Source organism: Macaca mulatta, chromosome 15, assembly GCF_049350105.2.
Source record: "Macaca mulatta isolate MMU2019108-1 chromosome 15, T2T-MMU8v2.0, whole genome shotgun sequence".
NCBI classification, from domain to species: Eukaryota; Metazoa; Chordata; class Mammalia; order Primates; family Cercopithecidae; genus Macaca; species Macaca mulatta.
Window position 1 is genome coordinate 83,289,065 of NC_133420.1, and position 21,068 is coordinate 83,310,132.

At 32.3% G+C, this 21,068-nt stretch overlaps 1 protein-coding gene across 3 annotated transcripts in view; it reads right to left on the reverse strand.

Moving 5' to 3' along the window:
• CCDC171 (coiled-coil domain containing 171) overlaps positions 1–21,068 on the reverse strand; it is a 387,879-nt gene that overhangs the window by 109,798 nt on the left and 257,013 nt on the right. For all 3 annotated transcript variants that reach the window (XM_015117649.3, XM_028835151.2, XM_015117650.3), the window contains exons 22-23: positions 19,394–19,539; positions 17,285–17,339 (exon numbers count right to left, since the gene is read on the reverse strand). In XM_015117649.3, the coding sequence (XP_014973135.3) occupies positions 17,285–17,339; positions 19,394–19,539 (201 nt within the window). The remainder of the gene's footprint in view (positions 1–17,284; positions 17,340–19,393; positions 19,540–21,068) is intronic.

Consider the following 21,068-nt stretch of genomic DNA (forward strand, 5'->3'; position numbering starts at 1 on the left):
AGAATGCACCTCACAGAGTGCTTTGACCTTGAGCTATTTAAACAAACAAACAAACAAACCATACTTGAGAAGAGAATTGATAACACTCATCCACACAGATATATTTTCATTCCTAAGATAAATTATTTTAAAGGATAAAGATAGATACAAGCTGAAATTAGTTATTTAGATGTGTTTAAGCTAAAAACTGCTAACCACATGTACATGATATTCTGTAGTGTCTTATCTTTAGTTTGTCAAGGTTTCAAAATCCCTCTTGAGCTGGAGTACCATTTTTAGCTTGGCTAGGTCAGAATGACACTGAACAATATGAATAATGACACACAAGACAGCTATATGGACAGAGTTGTCATCAGCAAGCCAGCTGTGTTAACACCTGTGTGTCTTGCACAGCTGATCTTCAGGAACCAAGATCAAGAAATTGAGAATAGAGTTCAAAGATCATAAGTAACATTTAGAGAGTCATTGACAAGCTACTAAAAATTGGGTTTTTTAGAGGCAGAGGATCATGTTTCAACTTTTAAAACACTGTCAGTTTCATAAATTAAAAATTATTCTTTGTACTCCTTATAAATGCACTGAAAACTAAAAATCAAAAATAACTATATATTATTTACTCTGATTTATCATTGTTAATGTAAAATTATAAAATTATATTTAAAGATTTGGTTATACAGTGTCTTCATCTATCATATCCTGTTTGACACTATTCCATTCCACAATCCACTCTAAGAATAGAAGTAATCATCTTTCTATCTCATAGGAATCAAACTAGTCATTACATTACCTGCAAATTCCTTGTTAGCACATCTCTTTCCAAGAGATATTCTGATAATTGAATTTAGGCTTTGTTCTCTAGGTCTTGACTAGGCAAAGTAAAATACAGATACTATTTTTAGTAATCAAATAAACAAAGCGGTGACAATATCAGCAAAACCTCCATTAGAATCTAGAGATGGCTTTAGTTATATTTAGAGACTATATGGTGGTAAAGTTTGACTCATTCCACAAACATTCATTAAGTGCCTACTGGGTACCAGGCACAGTGATAGATGCTGAGAATATAAAAATTAAGGAGACAGAATTCCATCCCTCAAGGACTTCAAACTCTAGTAGCATAATTAATCTCTTGAAATGCATTTTCTAGCTTCCCATTTATCTATAATGTCTTGTTTCTCCTGTCAATTGCTATCCTGCCTTCTTTCTTTGCCAGAGTATTATGTTAATCAATCTCAAACCTTTATCTTTAGCCCTGACTTTTCCCTTGAGGTTCAGACTCACACATCCTGCTGATTATTCCACATTACCTTAAATTCAGTATTTCCAAAACAAAACTCATCATTGTCGCCCTTCTCCCTACTTAATAAAAATAAGCAAAAAGGCTGCTTTCTATATACCCAGATCCTTTAATGGCATCCTTGCCCCATCAGGGGAATCATCCTCCCCTGCCTTTCTCATCATCATATGCCACTTTGCTGAATAAGTTTCACATCCTTTCTTCTGCCACCACCTACCATCACTCTTCTGGTTCAACCCTTCTCAGCCCCCATCTAGCCTAACGCTATAGCTTCTTAATAGAACTGTCTATTCAGACTTGTGGCTCTTAAAACCACTTTCACTACTCACTATATCCAGTTTGCAAAATATGCTCTCTAGAGCTCAAATTTTATAAGAAAATCCAACCACATCAACCCCTAGCTTAAACCCTAGTATGCTCCCCGCTCCTTCCATTATATGATCCAAGGTTCTTAGCATGGCAAAAAAGTCCTTCCACGACCTAGCTACTATCTGCCTCATTGAGCTTCATCTCTTTCACTCTTTTTGCATTTAATAATGAACTGAGAATATTTAGTAATTCATGCTTCCATGAACTTGTTGCTCATGCCACTCTCTTTGCTAGCATACTTTTCCCATCTTTCTCACATTTTGAGGCCCCACCCAGGCATTAGTTTTCTTCTTCTAAGAAAACTCCAGTCAATCCCTGAGTCTTCTAAGTATGCCACATATGAGAATAACTATCTATATAGAATGGTGATACACACACACACACACACACACACACACAGAGTTGAACTTTGAACAACATGTGGGTTAGGGATGCCAACCCCCACAGAGTTGAAAATGTATGTGTAACTTCTGACTCCCCCAAAACTTAACTACAAATAGTCTACTATTGGAAGCCTTAACTGATAACATAAACAGTTGATTAACACATATTTTGTGTTATGTGTATTATATACTGTATTCTTACAATAAAGCTAGAAAAAGGAACCGTTATTAAGAAAATCCTAAGGAAGAGAAAATGTATTTACTATTCATTAAGTGGAAGTGGATCATCAAAAAGTCTTCATCCTCATAATCTTAATGTTGAATAGACTGAGGAGGAGAAGGAAGAGGAGGGGTTGGCCTTGCTGTCTCATGAATGGCAGAGTTGGAAGAAGATCCACGTATAAGTGGACCTGCACAATTCAAAGCCATGGGTTCAAGGGTCAACTTTATATACATACACACACATACACAAAATATGACAAATATACATACATATATATGTGGTATATATGTATGTATGTATATTTGTTTCCCCAGAGGCTATTACATTTTCTGGAACATTATATGCACTAAAAATGTATTTGTAGAATTTAATTATTATAAATGTTGTGTTTCATGATGGATTCTAGGTTTTAAGTAACTTTTCTGAAGAAACAAATCCAAAAAGATGTCAGCAAAAACTCCTGTGACTTCCTAAATATTGCTCCAGTGTCATTTCAGTCCAATAAATTTAAAGGATTTATAGATGCAAGGTCTTATGGAGTTTTTACAATTTCTGGATTGTCATTTCCTGTTCTATCTTTTAGATGATTTATGAAAAAAGCACCTAACACTTCTCAATGAATATTCTTTGGTACTTTTAAAGCCTGTATGTTATAGCCGTACATAGGGAACATTTTAGTTAATCTTTCCAAACTTATAGGACTCATGCTATCTCAAAAGCCTCAAGAACACAACCATTCTATTCAACAACAAACATGACTACACAAATATTATTAGCTTCTTCTTCACATTTCAATTTTATCTAAGTTTCCTTAGTTTTACTCTCAGCTGCAGTAAACTGAGATATCTCTCTATTAGGCACTTGGTTAGTATCTAATAAATACATATTTTTATCGTATCTAATCCTACACAAACCAGACATTATCCTTCCCATCTAGGCATTATCCTATCCTGAAATTATTTTAATATAATTGTTCTACTTTCCCTTTACCCCACACAATAGAAATATTTTTAATATAATTGTTCTACTTTCCCTTTACCCCACACAATAGAAATATTTAGGCACATTTGGAGAGGCTCTAATTAAAAGAAATAATATTTCCTGTATTATCAGTAAAATTGAAAGCCTACTGGTAGAGCTATTAAAAAACAAAAGTATATGCTTTTAGAGATTGATGTTGGCAAAAATGATGGACTAAGGAACTCCAAAAGCTAGTCCTTCCATAAAAGTAGCAAATAAACTGACAAAAAATGTCAGCATTAGCTTTTTTCAGAACTCAAGAAGCTAACTGAAAGTTTACAGTAACCAGTTAAAAGCTTAACCAAGAAAAAAATCTGAATCTCAGTATTTAAGGAACTCTGTCAAAACAGTGGTTGACTACTAAGCTAACAGAGACTTCACTAGCTACACATGACAAAGGATACGACTTTATGAAATTAGTTCAGAAAGACAGCCTTTACAAAATCAGTTCTAACTTTACACAGTCAGTCACTAAATATAAAACAACAACTAAAGCAAGCAGCAACAACCGTGGAGATGGGGAGAATCTTATTTCCAGAGTTGTCAGATTATAATTTTCAAAATATCTACTTTTCAACAAAAAATTGTATATCCCAGGAAAAAAGAAAGTATGGCTTATTTCCAATAAAAACAGAAATGAACAGAAACTGTCCTTGAGGAAGCCTAACCATTGACCTTACCACATAAGTACTTGAAATCAATTATTTTAAATGTGCATATAAAGTTATAGAAAACCATGTACAAGGAACTAAAAGAAACCATGAGAACAATGTCTTCCAAAATAGAAAATGTAAATGAAAAGAAAAACAAGCAAAACATACATTTTGAAGTTGACACATTCAAAATTTGGTGGTGGGGTGGGGGTAGTTAGAAAAAAAAAACACCTGTCAACCAAGAATTCTATTTGTGACAAAAGTGTCCTTAAAAACGAAGGAGAAAGATAGCAGCCAGACGGTGGAAGAGGAAGCCCTGGACTCTCCTTCCCCCATGGACACACTGATTGAATGGCACATATCAATTCCCTTTATGGAAATTCCAGAAAGTAGCTGAGAGGCTCCTGCAACCTGGGCAACAAGAAATCAGTCACACTGAAACCACTGGGAAAACCGAAGACACTCTCTAATCATAATCCCCATTCCCAGCACAGCATCATATTATCAGGAGGGAACTCTCAGCTCCCAACTCTTTATGAGAAGGGAAGGAATTGGACTGTGCATACGATGTCCCACTCTTCAGAGTTCTATCTACAGCACTGGCTTTTGTTTCACCTGTGTTTGAGTACTGACATGACCCAACATATGCTAGACCCACAGAGAAAAAAAGGTGGTGGTTTGGACTAGAGCACAGATATTCATAACAGCTCTCCCCTGACTTGGCACAGAAAGGACCAGTGAAAAAAAAAATCCCCTGCTCTCAGTCTCTGCCTTGGGAGGAAAAGAATTGGGCCATACATACAACATCTCAAATTTTCCAAGTATTAGCAGAGGGTAATATTTCTATCTTTTGTCTTGCCTGTCTCAAAGCACTGATGAGGCATAGCGTACTCTAGAACCCTGGAGCCTTTAAGAAGATGACAGTTTGGACTAACATAGAAGTTTGAGAGCCCTATAGAAGCTCTGGCCGAGTTTATTGGTGAAGGTCTTCTCTGGTACAAAGCCAATCCTTGAAGACTGACAGAGATGGCAGGTTCTTTTCTTCTTTTTCTTTTTTTCTTAATGCATAGATACCAACACAAAGAGTCAAGGAAAATGAAAAAACAGAGAAGCATAATCCAAAAAAGGAACAAGATAAAACTCCAGAAACCAATACTAATGAAATAGAGATATATTAATTACCTGAAAGAGAATTCAAAATACTGTCATAAAAATGATCGATAAGCTCAAAAAAAATAACATATGAACAAAGTGAGAATTTCAGTAAGAAGAAAGTTTAAGAGAAACAAGTATTAGGGCAGAAGAATGTAATAACTGAAAATTCAAGAGAAGTTCAACAGCAGACTAAAACCAGCAGAAAAAAAAATTGGTGAACTTGAAGACAGGCCATGTGAAATCATCCAGTCAGAGGAAGAAAATAATAATAGTAATAAAGAATAAAGACAGCTTAAGTGACTTACAGAAAAACATCAAGCAGACCAATATATGGATGACAGGAGTCAGACAAAAAAAAAAAAAAAAAAAAAGGGAAAGGAAAAAAAGAAAAGAAAGTTTATTCAAAAAAATAATGACTGATAAATTCCCCAAATCTGGGGAAGAAAATGAACATCCAAATCCAGGAAGCTTAATGAACCCTTAATAAGATGAAACTACAGAAATCCACACCAAAACACATGATAATCAAATTTTCAAAGACAAAGAGAATTTTGAAAGCAGCAAGAAGAAAATGACTCATTACAAACAAGGGAATTCCCTACTAAACTATCAATTGACTTTTTCAGCTCAAACTTTGCAAGCCAGAAAGGAGTAAGATGATGTATTCAAAGAGGTGAAAGGAAAAAAGAATGCTATCTAAGAACACTATACCTGGCAAAACTGTCCTTCGAAAATGAAGGAAACCTAAAAACTTCCCTGACAAAAGCTGAAGAAGTTCATCACTAACAAACTTGCCTTATAAGGAGCACTAAAGGCAGTTCTTCAAGTAGAAATAATAGAATGCTAAACAGCAACACGATACCATAAGAAAGTATAAAACTCAAAGGTAACTATATAGATACACAGAATGCTTTATTACTCTAGTGGTGGTGGGTAAATCACTTTTATTTCTAATGTAAAAGTTAAAACACAAAAGTATTAAAAACAACTATAAGTAAAAACTATGTGAATGGATACACCATATAGTAAATTGTGACATCAATAACAAAATATGAAGGGAGGAGGAGTAAAACTGTAGAGTTTTTGCACGTGATTAAAGTTAAGTTGTTATCAACTTCAACTGTCATAACCATATTTTATATAAGCCCCAGGATAACTGGAAACAAAATACCCATATAAGTTGCACCAAAGTAAAAAATAAATTAATAAAAGCTTATCAACACAAAAAAATCAATAAAACACAAAGGATGAGAGCAAGGGAGAAAAATGAACTGAGAACTGTGCACTAAGGAACTCCAAAAGCTGTGGAACTCCAAAAATGAATGAACTATAAGACGAACAGAAAATGATGAACAGAATGGCAATAATAAATAATTTCCTATCAGTAATTACTTAAAATGTAAATAGACTTAACTTCTGATAAATAAATAGATTTAACTTCCAATAAAGAGACACAGAGTGGCTGAATGGATTAAAAAAAAAAACATGATCCAACTATATACTGTCTATGAGAAACTCATTTTAGATTTAAGGATGTGCACAGACTGAAAGTAAAGTGTTGGAAATAGATATTACATTAGTTACCATTTGGTAACCAAAAAAGAGTAGGAGTGAATATATTTGTATCATACAAAATAGATTAGAAGCCAAAAACTGTCAGGAGGGACAAAGAATAACATTATATAATATAAGAATACAGTCTCCAGGAACATATAACAATTTTAACAATTATATACACATATATATACACACATATATGTACACACACACACACCCCCCTAACAACAGAGCACCTAAATATATAAAACAAACATTGGCAGAACTGAAGGGAATACAGACAGCAACACAATAACAGTAGGAGACTTCATTACCCCACTTCCAATAATGGGGAGAATAACCAGTCAGAAAAAGAAATAGCAAACACAAACAACACTATAGACCAAATGAACCTAATGAACATATGTAGACCGTTCCAGTATACAGCAGCAGAACACGCATTCTTCTCAAGTGTACACAGATCATTTTCTAGGATATATCATATGTTAGGTGTCAAAACAAGTCTTAATAGATTTAAGAATATTAAAATCATACCAAGGTTTTTTTTCTGACTATAATGAAATGAAACCAGAAACAAAGTACAGAAGAAAAACTGGAAAATTCACAATATATAGAAAAAAAAAAAACAAATTTTTGAACAACCAATGGCATAAGAAAGAAATCATTAGGAAAGTTAGAAAATATCTTGAGACAAATGAAAATGAAAATGAAATACAACATATCAAAACTTAAGAGACTCAGTGAAAGCAGCAGTAAGGGGAAACGTACAGCAGTAAACACCTACATTTAAAAAAAAAAAAGAAATTTCTCAAATAAACGATTTAATTTTGGCACCTCAAGGAACGAGAAGAGGAACAAACTAAACCCAAAGTTAGCAGAAGGAAGGAAATAATAAAGATTAGAACAGGAAAAAAATAGAGAACAGAAAAACACAATAGAGAAAATCAGTAAAACTAACAGTTTGCATTTTGAAAAGATGAAATTTACAAACCTTTAGTAAGACTAGGAAAAAAAGATAAAACTAAAAAAAAAAAAAAAAAAAAAAAAAAAAAAAAACACAAAGAGGAGAAATTATAACTGATACCACAGAAATAAAAAGAATCATGACAGACTACTACGAACAATTATATGAAATACAGTAGATAATCTAGAAGAAATGGATAAATTCTAAGAAACATGCAACCTAATAAGAACGAATGATTAAAAAAAAAATAGAAATTCTTAAACAGAGGGTGGGTGTGGTGGCTTATACCTATAATCCCAGCACTTTGGTGGCCAAGGTGGGAGGAGTACTTGAGGCTAGGAGTTCAAGACACCCTGGGCAACACAGTGAGATGCTATCTCTACAAAAAAAATAACAATTTAAAAATTAGCAGGATTTGGTGGCATATGCCTGTAGTCCCAGCTACTTGGAGACTGAGGTAGGAGGATCTCTTGAGCCCAGGGGTTTGAGGCTGCAGTGAGCTATGAGTATGCCACTGCACACTCCAGCCTAGGCAACAAAGCAAGATACTGTCTCAAAACAAACAAACAAACAAACAAAAAAGAAAGAAAGAAAGACACAAAGATGGGGATGGGTTGGGGGAGAGGGAAGGAGGGAAAATCTTGAACTATTTAGTAAGGAGATTGATTCAGTAATCAAAAATCTTCTGACAAAGAAAAGCCCAGGACCAGGTGGCTTTACTGACGAATTCTATAAAACAATTAAATAATTAACATTAATGATTTTCAAACTCCTCCAAAAAACTTGAAAAGGAGGAAAAACTTCCAAATATATTTTATGAGACCAGCATTTTCCTGATACCAAAGCCAGACAAAGATATCACAAGAAAAAAAACTACAGGCCAATATCCCCAATGAATATAGATCCAAAACTCCTCACCAAAATATTAGCAACTGAATTCAAAAGCACAATTAAAGGATTAGGTGCCATTACAAAGTGGGATTTATCCCTGGGATGTAAGAATGGTTCAACATGCAAAAATCAATTGTGATACACAACATTAACAGAATGAAGGACAAAATTCGCACCATCATCTCAATAGATGCATACAAAGCATTTGATAAAATTGATAAAAATTCAATAGCCTTTCATGATAAAAACTCTCAACAAACTAGGAGTGGAAGAAAAGTACCTGAACACACCAAAGGCCATATATGTAAAGTCCACAGCTAATATCACACTCAATGATTAAAAACTTAAAGCTTTTCCTCTAAAATCACGAACAAGGTAAGGAGGTCTGCTTTTACCACTTGTATTCAACGTTATCATTGAAATGTCCTAGGAAGCATGATTTGGCAAGAAAAATATGCCACTAAAAGCACAAGAAACAAAAATGAAAACAGACAAGTGAAACTACATCAAATGAAAAAGCTTCTGCATAGCAAAAAATAATAATAATCAATATAATGAAAAGGCAACCTATAGGATAAGAGAAAATACTTGCAAACCATATAAGGGGTTTAATTTCTAAAATAAAAGAGGTTAATTTCTTACAGCAAAAAGCAAAAAGAAACTAATGACCTGATTTTACAATGGGCTAAGAACTTGAATAGACATTTATCCAAAGAAGACATACAAATGGTCAACAGGTATATGAAAACATCCTCAATGTCACTATCATCAAGGAAATAAAAATCAAAACCACAGTGAGGTATCACCACATACCTATTAGGAGGACTATTATAAAAAAAAATTTTTAAAGACAAGTGTTGGCAAAGATGTGGAGAAACTGGAACCCATGTACACAACAGCAAAGGAATGTAAAGTGGTGCAGAGGCTATGGAAAAAAAGTAAGGAGATTCCACAAAAAGTTAAAATTAGAACTACCACATATGATTCAGCAACCACTTATGGGTATTTATCTAAAAGAATTACAATAAGAATCTCTAAGAAATATATACAATCCCAAGTTCACTTCAGTACTATTTATAATAGTCAAGATCTAGAAACAACCTAAATGTCTATTGAGAGATAAATGAATACATAAAATATGGTATATATAGTCAATAAATATTACTCAGCTTTTAAAAGGAAGGAAATAATCAGCCTTTTAGAAGAAGGAAATCCTATGATATACAACAAAATGGATGAACCTTGAGGACATTATGCTAAGTGAAACAAACCATTCACAGAACAAATACTACGTAATTCCACTTATATGACGTACCTAAAATAGTAAAACTCATGGAAAAGGAGAGTAGAACGGTGGTTACCAGGGGCTGGGGTCGGGGAGGGCAAAGTGGAGAGTTGTTAATGAATAGGTATAAAGCTTCAGTTATGCAAGATGGGTAAGTTCTGAAAGTCTGCTTTATAACACTGTACCTGTGGTTAACAATATTGTATTGCATAGTAAATATCCATTAAAAGGCTAGATCTTAGACTAACTGTTCTTACCACAATAAAATTAAAATTTTTTCTAATGAAGGAGAAACTAAGACATTTCAAGACAAACAAAAGCTAAGGGAATTCGCCACTAGATCTGCCCAATAAGAAATGCTAAAGGGAGTCCTGAAATGAAAGGATACTAGACAGTAACTCAAATTCACATGAAAAAATAAGGAACGCCAGCAAAGGTAACCATGTAGGGAAATATAAAAGTCAGTATTAATGTATGTTTGGTTTGTAACTCCTCTTTTTCTTCTATAGATTTAAAAAACAGCTATATAAAACAACCATTATAAACTATGTTGATGGGCACACAATATATAAGGATGTAATTTGTAACAATATGAAGAGAAAGGATGAAGCTATATAAAAGCAAAATTTTTAAACATAATTGGTACTACGTTGGCATTAATTCAAACAAGACTGTTTTGAATTAAGATGTTAATTGTAATCACCAAGGGTAACACTAAGAAAACAACTAAACATGTATAGTAAAATAAAAGAGAAGGGAATTAAAAAAATGGTATACTACCAAAGATCTATGTAACGCAGACAAGAAGGACAAGTAGAGGAACTGAGGAACAAAACAGATATAATACATGTAAATAAAATGGCAGAAGTCCTTCCTTATCATGATTATGTTAAATGTAAATTGATTTAAATATCCAATTGAAAGTCAGGAGTTAGCAAAATGAATGTTTTTCAAAACGTGATTCATTTGACACTGTCTATAATAGATTCATCTTAGATACAAAGACACAAATAGGTTAAAAGTGAAAAGACAGAAAAAGCCCACGCCAACAGTAACCAAGCAAGCTGGAGCGCCTCCACTAATATCAGACAAAAGACTTTAAGATCAAAATTATTGCAAGAAACAAAGACATCATATAATGATAAAAGAGTCAATCCATCAAGAACATACAACAATTTCCACATAATCTCAAAATATATGAAGCAAAACTGACCAAATTGAAGAGGAAAAAGAGTTCAACAATAACATTTGGAGACTTTGACATCACGCTTTCACTAATGAATAGGACACCCAGACAAAAAACAATCAAGGCTTTAGAAGACTTGAACATCATAAACCAACTACACATAACAGACATATGTAGAACACTCTACCTAACAAAAGAATACATATTCTTTTAAAATGCACATTTAACATTCAGCAAGACAGACCATATTCTGGACCATACAACAAACTTTAACAAACTTAAAAAGAATAGAAATAAAACAAAGTATTTAAACCATATAAAATTAAATCATAATTCAATAGCAAAAAAAAGGTGTGGAAAATTTCCAAATATTCAGAAATTTATCAGCTCACTCTTAAATAATAAGTCAATGAAGAAATCATAGAAATTAGAAAATACTTTGAAATAGATGAATATAAAAAAATAATAAAACAAAACTTCTGAGATGCAGTGTAAGCTGCATCAGACAGAAATCTATAGCTGTAAATGTCTACATTAAAAAAGAAGAAAGATCTCAAATCAATAACCTAACCTTCCAGCTTGGAGCAAGTAAGAGAGAGACAGAGAGCACAAACTAAACCCAAAGCAAACAGAAGGAAGAAATAATAATGTTCTAGAGTAGAGATAATACAAAATAGAGAACAGAAAAACCATGGAGCAAATCAAGGAAACCAAAAGTTGAACCCTTAAGAAGACAAATAATATTGACAAACCTTACCTAGACTAACCAAGGGAAAAGTTACTAAATTACTAAAATCAGAAATATAAATGGGGACATTACTAATAACCTTACAGAAATAAAAACAATAATAAGATAATGAGCAATTGGATATCAAGTCAGATAACTTAGATAAAACAAACCAATTCCTAGAAACACACAAACTACCAAAACTGACTGAAAAAGAAATAGAAAATATGAGTAGATCTATAACAAGAAAAGACTGAATCAGTATCAAAAACTTCCAGATAAGAAAAGTTCAGGCCCAGAAAGTTTCACTGGTGAATTCTGCCAAATGTTTAAAGAATTAACACCAATCTCTCAAATTCTTGAAAAAAAATGAAGAGAAGGGAGCATTTCCTAACCTATTCTGAGGTATTACTTTGTCCTAAAGCCTGACAAAGATATCACAAAAGAAAACTACAGACCAATATGTCCTATGAATTTAGATGCAATAACCCTTAAAAAAAAAAAAAAAAAAAACCTAGCAAACCAAACCTAGCAGCATATTCAAAAGATCATACACCATAACCAAGTGAAATTTATCCCAGGAACACAATGGTGTTCAACATACATAAATCATGCTAGGTAGTACAAAACATCAGTAGGATGAAGGAAGGGAGGCACAACATGATCATCTCAACTGATGCAGAAAAAGAAAAGCATTTGATAAAACTCAACGTCTTTTCATGATAAAAAAAAACACTCAAAAAACTAGGAACGGAAGAGCACTTTCTCAAACTGATAAAGGGGATCTATGAAAAAACCCACAGCTAATATCATGCTCAATGGTGTAAGACCAAAAACTTTCCCCTTAAGATTAAGAAGAAAACAAAGGTGTCTGCTCTCAACATGTCTATTCAACACCATACTGGATGTTCCAGTCAGATAATTAGATAAGGAAAAGAAACTAAAGGCATCCAAATTAGAAAGAACTAAGTAAAACTATATTCACAGATAACACAATCTTACATGTAGAAAATCCTACAGAAGCTATACATGCACACAAAAACTACTAGAGTTAATAAATTCAGCAGTTTTTTAGGAGACAAGATGAACACATAAAAGATAAACATACAAAAATCAGTTGTACTTCTGCACACCAGCAATTAAGAATAAAAAATTAGACTTAAGAAAACAGTTCCATTTAAAATAGCATTGCAAATTATAAAATAAAGAATAAACTTAACCAAGAAGATGCATAACTTGTACACTGAAAACCACTAAACACTGTTGAGAGAAATTAAAGAAGATCTAAGTAAGTAGAAAGGCATTCTCTGTTCATGAATTGCAAGACTTAATATTGTTAAGATGACAATACTCCCCAAATTGATTTATAAATTCACCATAGCAGCTTTCAAAATTCCATTGCCTTCTTCTGCAGAAATGGACAAGCTGATCCCAAAATTCACATGGAACTGTATGAGAGAACTTGAATAGTCAAAACAATCTTGAGACCTCAAAATCTCACATTTCTCAATTTCAAAACTTAATAGAAAACACAGTCATCAAAACTCGTGGTACTGATACGAAGAGAGACATACAATTCAATGGAATAGAATTGAGAGTCCAGAAATAAACCGATACATCTATAGTCAACTGATTTTCAAGAGGAATATGAATGATTCAACATGATCATTCAATGGGAAAAGAACAGTCTTTTCAACAAATAGTGCTGGAATAATGGGACTGCCATATAAAAGAATGAAGTTGGGCCTTTACATGATAGAATATATAAAATCAATTTTATATAGACTAAAGACCTAAATGTAAGAGCTAAAACTATACAATTCTTAGAATAAAACACAGGGGAAAGCTTCATGACTTTGCATTTGGACATGGATTCTTAGATATGCCAAACACACAAGCAGCAGCAAGAAAAAAAAATTAGATTTCATCAAATTGTAAAACTTCTGTTCACCAAAGGACACTATCTAAATATAAGGTAAAAAGACAACCTACATGATGGGAGAAAATGTTTTCAAATCATATATATAACAAGATTCTAGTATCCAGAATATGCAAAGAACTCTTAAAACTCAACAACAAAAAGACAATCAACCCGATTTAAAAATGGGCAAAGGATGTGAGGAGACATTACTCCAAAGAAGACAAATAATCAATAATCACATGAAAACATGTTCAACATTGTTAGTCATTAGGAAAATGCAAATCAAAAACCACAGTGAGATACTATATAATAGCCACTAGGATGGCCATTAACAAAAATTGAAACTAACAAGTGTGAGCAAGGATGTGGAAAAATTAGAATGCTTATCCATAATGGTGCAGATTTAAAAAGGTGCAGTCACTGTGGAAAACAGTTTTGTGGTTCCTCAAAAAGTTATCAAAGTATTGTTATATGATCCAGCAGTTCCACTGCTAGCTACATACCTAAGAGAAGTGAAAACAGACCTTCAAACAAAAATTTTTACACAAAATTTCACAACAGCATTCACTATTCATAATACCCAAGAAGAGGAAACAATCCAGTGTCCATCAGCTGATGAATGCCTAAACAAAATGTGGTATAACTATACAATGGCATATTATTCAGCCATAAAAGGGAATGATGTATCAATAAATGCCACAACATGAATGACCTTTGAATAAATTATGCTAAATGAAAGAAGCCAGACATCTAAAATCACATATTGTATTATTCCATTTACATGAAATGTCCAGAACAGGAAAATCCACAGAGACAGAAGGCAGGTCAGTGTTTGCCAGGATGTAGGGGAAAGGGATATAAGAAATAATTGCTTCTTGGGTACTGGGTTTCTTTTGGAGCGATGCAAATGTTCCAGAATTAGCTGTGATGGGTGCACATACTGAAAGCCACTGAACTGCGCACTTTAAAATGGTTAAGCTGGAGAGTTTTTTCAAAACAAGTTCAACAGTTTTGGATTTTCCAAAAAAATAAAAAGCAGCCAAAATTTCAACTCAAGAGAGAAGGGTGTGTTTTTAAAAATGCAACTCATGAAAAGTTATGATGATTTTGTTTCTTCTTGTTCTTATGTTTCTTATCTCCAATACCTTCAAATTGGCCCACCCAAAACAGTGTATTATAAAATTAAGTTCTGACCTACATTAAAAATGGGCATAAAAATATATATCTAAATGAAATTAATATAAAACTTACATTTCTTTGGAAAAAAACTATGTTTTTTAACTGAAATGACTGACCTTCCTTATTAAATAGTTACCAGTCCCAAATGCAATTTTGAAAATAATATCTAACCAACTGTTCTGTGTAATACAGTTGTAGTATTTGAAAAGTTGAATGAAATGTGTTGCTTAAAAGCTAACAAGTATAAACCAAATGTAATTGTTTTTCCTAAAAACAAATATGTTCAGGTAAGTTCCTTAACATCCAAGAAAAGAAATGATGTCTGCAGGAAAACAAGTTCTTTTTCTATTTGATTAGTGTCAGATGTTACTATTAAAATTCAACTCAGTGGGTAAGACTTAGTTTTATTCTAGAATGAATGGTTCCAATCTTGAAAACACGTATGTTTAAAACAGTAAGAAATATAAATAGTCATACTATTTTACTATGCACAGTAAACTTTGCTAAAGAGTTTGGATGTATCCGTATTGATTTTTACCATCCTGTGAAAGAGCCTGGACCCTCCTTCCACACTACTCTTTGTTTCATCAAAGACAGCAAAATGCCAATGGAAAGTCCAAGGCAGCCAGAAAAATAAACCTATTGAACTCTGGCATGAAGACAGGTGGGCGTGCATCTTCCTGAGACCTTCAGAGGACTCTCTGGGCCACCTCCTTATCACTCATTCATTCTCACTCATACCTCACAGAAAAGAGAATTATCTCCAATTATCTTTCCTAAGTTTTCACTTCAAGCTTGAAAAGTAATTGATAATTTTAAAACCACTATATTAATAGAATTTTCTAAAGACATAAATCAAAATAATTAACTACTAAATCTGAAGAGAGAAAAAGCCATAAAGCAAAAGTAAATCTACAATGGCTACAGACCAGCTTTACAGACCGCTTTCTTTCCGTATGACACAAAAATCAAAAGATGAACTACAACTGAAGAACTGTATGATTCTAATCATCCTGTTGCAATCAGTCTTTATCATATTTAAATGATATATTTTGCCATTTTCATAAGAAAAGAAGAAGGTACAACATTTACATTTCACGTTGGTGATGGTTTTTCCCTGATGTCAAAGTTCATTCCCCAAGTTAGCTGCTGTCTAACTATTTTTTCCTCCAACTGGGATGATGAAAAAACCAACTGGATTTCAAAGTCAACATTAACTATATAAAAGGGTGTGCCATGTATATGACGTAATTGACTTTTCTATGTACCAAGTTCAAAAAAATACCACAGATGTCTCTTTCACTGCAAATCTAAATTACAGATTTGTGGCACATATAAATTCAGTGTGACTGTATTTAGACTACACCGACTAGCTAAACGTTTTTAAATGGGAAGGGGGAGAAATCATAGTTTCAAAGAAGCTTAGGAAATAGCACTCAGATAATTTTTCTTTTCCAAAATACTTTTGTTGACATGAAATAATGCTGGTCACTTTCAAAATAGAAAAGAATACAGGGGCCCGTTGTTTTTAAAATGTTAAAATGCATTAACTATTAGTTTGCTAATTTTTATTTAATATGCCCTTCAAAAAGTTAGTTTTAGGGTATTTTAAGTGACTTATAAAATGATATTATATAAAAAACTGATTTACAAGGTTATTCTAAATATGATTCATTCATAAACTCCATGTATCTTTAAAGTACTTAATGTTTGCATTTCCAATAATTTGCCTATCAGACAGTAGCAGAAACACATAAATAATGTTTCTCTGCTTTTGAATGATGAAATAATGAACATATCTTTCAGTGCAGAGTGGAGTGCTAACAAAACACATGGTCAGTAAATATATTATGTTTTTACAAATATCATAATACTTTTATTATGCTGTTCATCACTGCAAATTAACACTCAGAGTTTATCATACAGGAGTAATCAAATTTGAAAACAATAGAATATATTAAATAATTAAATTTCTACTTTAAGAATATATTCTTACAAGTAAGAAAGAAAATTTCAATTTGAATAACATTACTACCTAGTTTACATATATGAGTATTACTAAATAAAATACATGTTTCTCTCCATACATATATATATATATATATATATAGGACTGTTGGTTTAAGAGTGGTAAGAGGTTAGACAGTGTGGTCAAACATTTTATCATTATGAGACATATAAGAATCTTAATGACCTCTGCTTTGTTCAGCAAAGACCGCAAATAATTCCAAGTACAATTACACCAGTTTGGGGAAACCACTATTTTCATAGTCTTATTAAATATATAAAGTGAATTCTGAAAAAAGCATGCAATATAGCACTATGTAATGGAAATTTCCAGTCATCTGCATAGCATCTTTTTGTTAATTTATTTTTTTAAGTTACAAAATGAATTAAAGAACTTTGTGGCTAATAAAAATAATGACTAGGTGTCATGATACAAATTGAACAATATTAAAGAAAAATTACAGTACCTTGTGAAGCGTATTTTCTATTGCTCTCATGTGATTTGCAACACATTCTTTGTCTCTAGAAAAAATAAAAGAAAGATTAAGTGTTAGTAAAACTCAAACCTTACTACAACTGTTACACATTTTAGTATAAGTCACTAGTATTAAAAAATAAGGGTCTGATATCATTGTTCTCCTTTTATTTTTTTTATTTATTTTACCTTTTTAAATTTCGATTTTTAATTCATTGTCCTCCTTTTAAATGTACAAAAACTAACCACATTCACTGATATATTTCCACATTTAACACATATCTTAAATTTTGTTGCCTGTCCTAAATTGGGGTAGGGGAGAGTAAAAAGGTAAAAAAGTGAAAAACAAAGAAAAAAAATTACAATTACATTATTGATCATTTAAAAAGTGCTGTAAATGGTAAAACTTCATTCTTCTATTTCTAATGAAAAAGACTTTAAAAATCTTAGTGATGGGGCTATATAATAAATCACCATACTATGCAAAATAGTATTTTCCTTTCTACACAGTCTTTTTATGCTATAATAATTACACAGAAAACTCCTCCGTGACTTGTCTAGGAATATGCAAAGTTACTAGTTTCTCCTATCAGCCTAGTATATTGAATTTAGCCTTCATAATGAAATAAAAAGTTTGAATGAAAATACTGAAGATAAAAATCTAATTGTAAATTGAAATTGAAAACTGTAAATAATGTATTAGTTCTCCAGATTTCAAATTAGCTTTCTTTAGTTTTATAAAAACATGTGCCCATGGTCACAGATCATAGACATGTCAAAATACTGAATTAGCAGCCCTGTTTTGAAAATACAATTTGAATCTGGAGGTTTTATTAGCCTATTTTCATTCATCTCAGAATTTTCTCAGTGCTATAAGACTTACTGGAAATTACCTGGGCTAAGCCTCTCATTTGACATGATGAAACTGGGAGTGAACAATAACAAAAAAACTGATTCAGTCAAACTTATATTTTAAAAAATGACAAAAACATACACCTTATATGGTGGTGCATCATTATATTGCTTAACAATTTCCCAAAAACCTCTCAGTGGTTATTCAAATATGCCAATATTTTGGCCTTGTGTCAATTCATGTTTTCATTATGTTTGAGCAATGTCACAAACCCAGTGGCAAAGCTTATGAATATCTGAAGATTGTGGATTCCTCGTTCAGTGATTTATACACATTCTGTAGTTTACAGACTACATTCATATTTGATGATATTTTATGCTTAAGAGTTTCTCTCAAAAAATATTTAATAAACATATATTTTTGCAAGTAAAGAAATTCAGAATTCTAAAGTTAGAAAACACTGAGTTTATCAAAATTAGATGTTTCTTTATTCCTTGAAAATAGATTTTCTTTAAGCCACGCTGTTGCACAAAGAACTGTCTTAAAGTATTCCATGAAATTTGATATGAGGAACAAATAAAAATGCCCAAGAGAACTGTTCAATGTGAACTTCATAATGTATGTCAACTTGATTACCTGGTTTCAAAAAAAAAGGAAAGACATTTTCATCACATTTACATAGTGGTCTACTCTGAAAACTGTATGTTTTTCTACTTAAAATATTAGAATATACAGCTATAAAAATTAAATGAGTTTTCATGATCAATGTTTTATTGTATTTTTTAAATGCTATGATACATATGCTGATTGTATGCTAACATTTCTTTATGGAAATATTACTTGCAATATTAGTATATAATAATATATGCAGAGCAAACTTTCAGAGAGAGTGAGGCAGAAGAGAATAGGAATGTATAACAGAAGATACTATGAAAAACTTATAAATAGAGTCTTACATTTCACATTAATAAAACATAGTTTCTAACACGTAACACTACAACGGAGCCCAAAATAAGCATAATTAGAGGTTTTATAGAAGCTTATACTTTTCTGAGGTTTCTCAATAAAATATACATTTAGTATGTTAAGAGTTTTTCTTTTTTGAGGATATATCAGAGAATTTCAAAGAAAGACAGCTGTACTTTTGTTTTCTAACACTGTATTATCCAGGGCTAAAACCCGGAGCATGAAAGTAAGAATTGATCTTTTGTCTGTTTTAAGTGATCTCCCCAAGGTCCAAATGCTCACTTGGCTGCCATGCGGAGGGCACTCTCTGCATCATGGATGTTCTCCTCTAGTCGACGCTTGTCCTGCTCCAGCTGGGTAAGATGTCTATTGAGCTGACGCAGAGATTGATCTTTTCTTCTCAGCTCCATCTTTGCCTCGGAGAGACTCTGCAAGCAGACAGAAAACAGAGTTACTTGTCAGCCCTGATAATTAACTTCAATTTATGCCATAGGCTATTAAACAAAGAAGAATACAGACTGACTGAGAAGTAGACTTGGGTCATTACACATCAAAGTTTAACAAATTTTCTGCAAAAATTTTATATACTTACTAATTAGAAATGATAGAACTGATAAGATTTTGGAAAATGTTTGGTTACAAAATACAGTTCCATTTTATTTTTTAAAATACTGCAAGGCAAATAAATTGTATTCTTACTAAAAATAATCTGATTATAAAAATCTCAAGTTGTACTTTCTTTTAATGATGAAAAAATAAAGTTTTCAGGGTAGAAAGCACATGAAATTTAGAGTCAATTTTATTCTAAATATAACTAGAGTTAAGAACTATCATATGCCCAAACTATGCATGTGATTGAGAAAATGATAGACCAGGATATCTATAAGAAAATGGTAAACCCAAGATGAAACAGTACCACCACTGTCTTTATAAATACACAGTTAGGTGGCTACAGACATTTCAGCAAACAAACGAATTGGACTCCAAAATAAAATTCACTTGCTTCCCAGTAAATAACTCTTACATCAAGGATCGCAACACAAATAGGATCAACATGTTTTAACTAATAAAGTTATAAATAATACTTGCATTCAGAATTATTTGTGTTCTATAAATATTTTCTTAGTCACAGAAGTACAAAATCTGTTGATTTATATGCTATCTACTTTAATTTGAAATATTTACTTAGCGCAAAAATGTCAAGATGCAATTGCGCAACTTTATGTTGCAGGCTTAGAATCGGAAGCTCACAATTGAGTGAAGTATTTTCTAGACCTCACTTAAAATTCTAGGATGCAAAATAGTACCGGGATCAGAGGATCACTTAACTCTAAAAATCTTCTTACTCCTTTGCCTAAAACATTTCTAGAGTAACCTTATCAAACAGTTTTTGATTAAATTTGTTGGATGGTGAGCTAAATAATTGACTGCATACACATATTTTTTTCTTCTTGCTCAGTTTAGCCACACATTAACACCCACACTGTGCTTCAAAAACCTAGTAAAGAATAAACAAAAATATTATAATTTCATGTGTAAAACTCTTCTAACAGTATTCTTTCACTGCATTCACAATGGGTAGTATTAAAAAAATGAATAGTATAAAAACTTAAGCTGTGTACATGCTAAACCAATCAACTCCCTCTAACTGCTGGTGAATTGAAAGCCATCATCAGTCAAACCAGGTATTTTAAAACATTAAAAGTTTTAAAATTCACTTTTCAAATAGTCAAGTTACTGTCAAACAAATATAAATCAAAAAATTAAACAAACTATGACCACTTATGAGACATTGTATTTTGTTTTAAATCTTCACTATTAACAGATCTTCACACACGTTGCACCACAGAAATAGTCACTGTTTCAAACCAACTTTAAAAACATGGCAAAGAATAAATTTTTAAAACCACACTAAACCTACTAATTTTGCGCCAATGCTAAGATAAATGTACTAAAG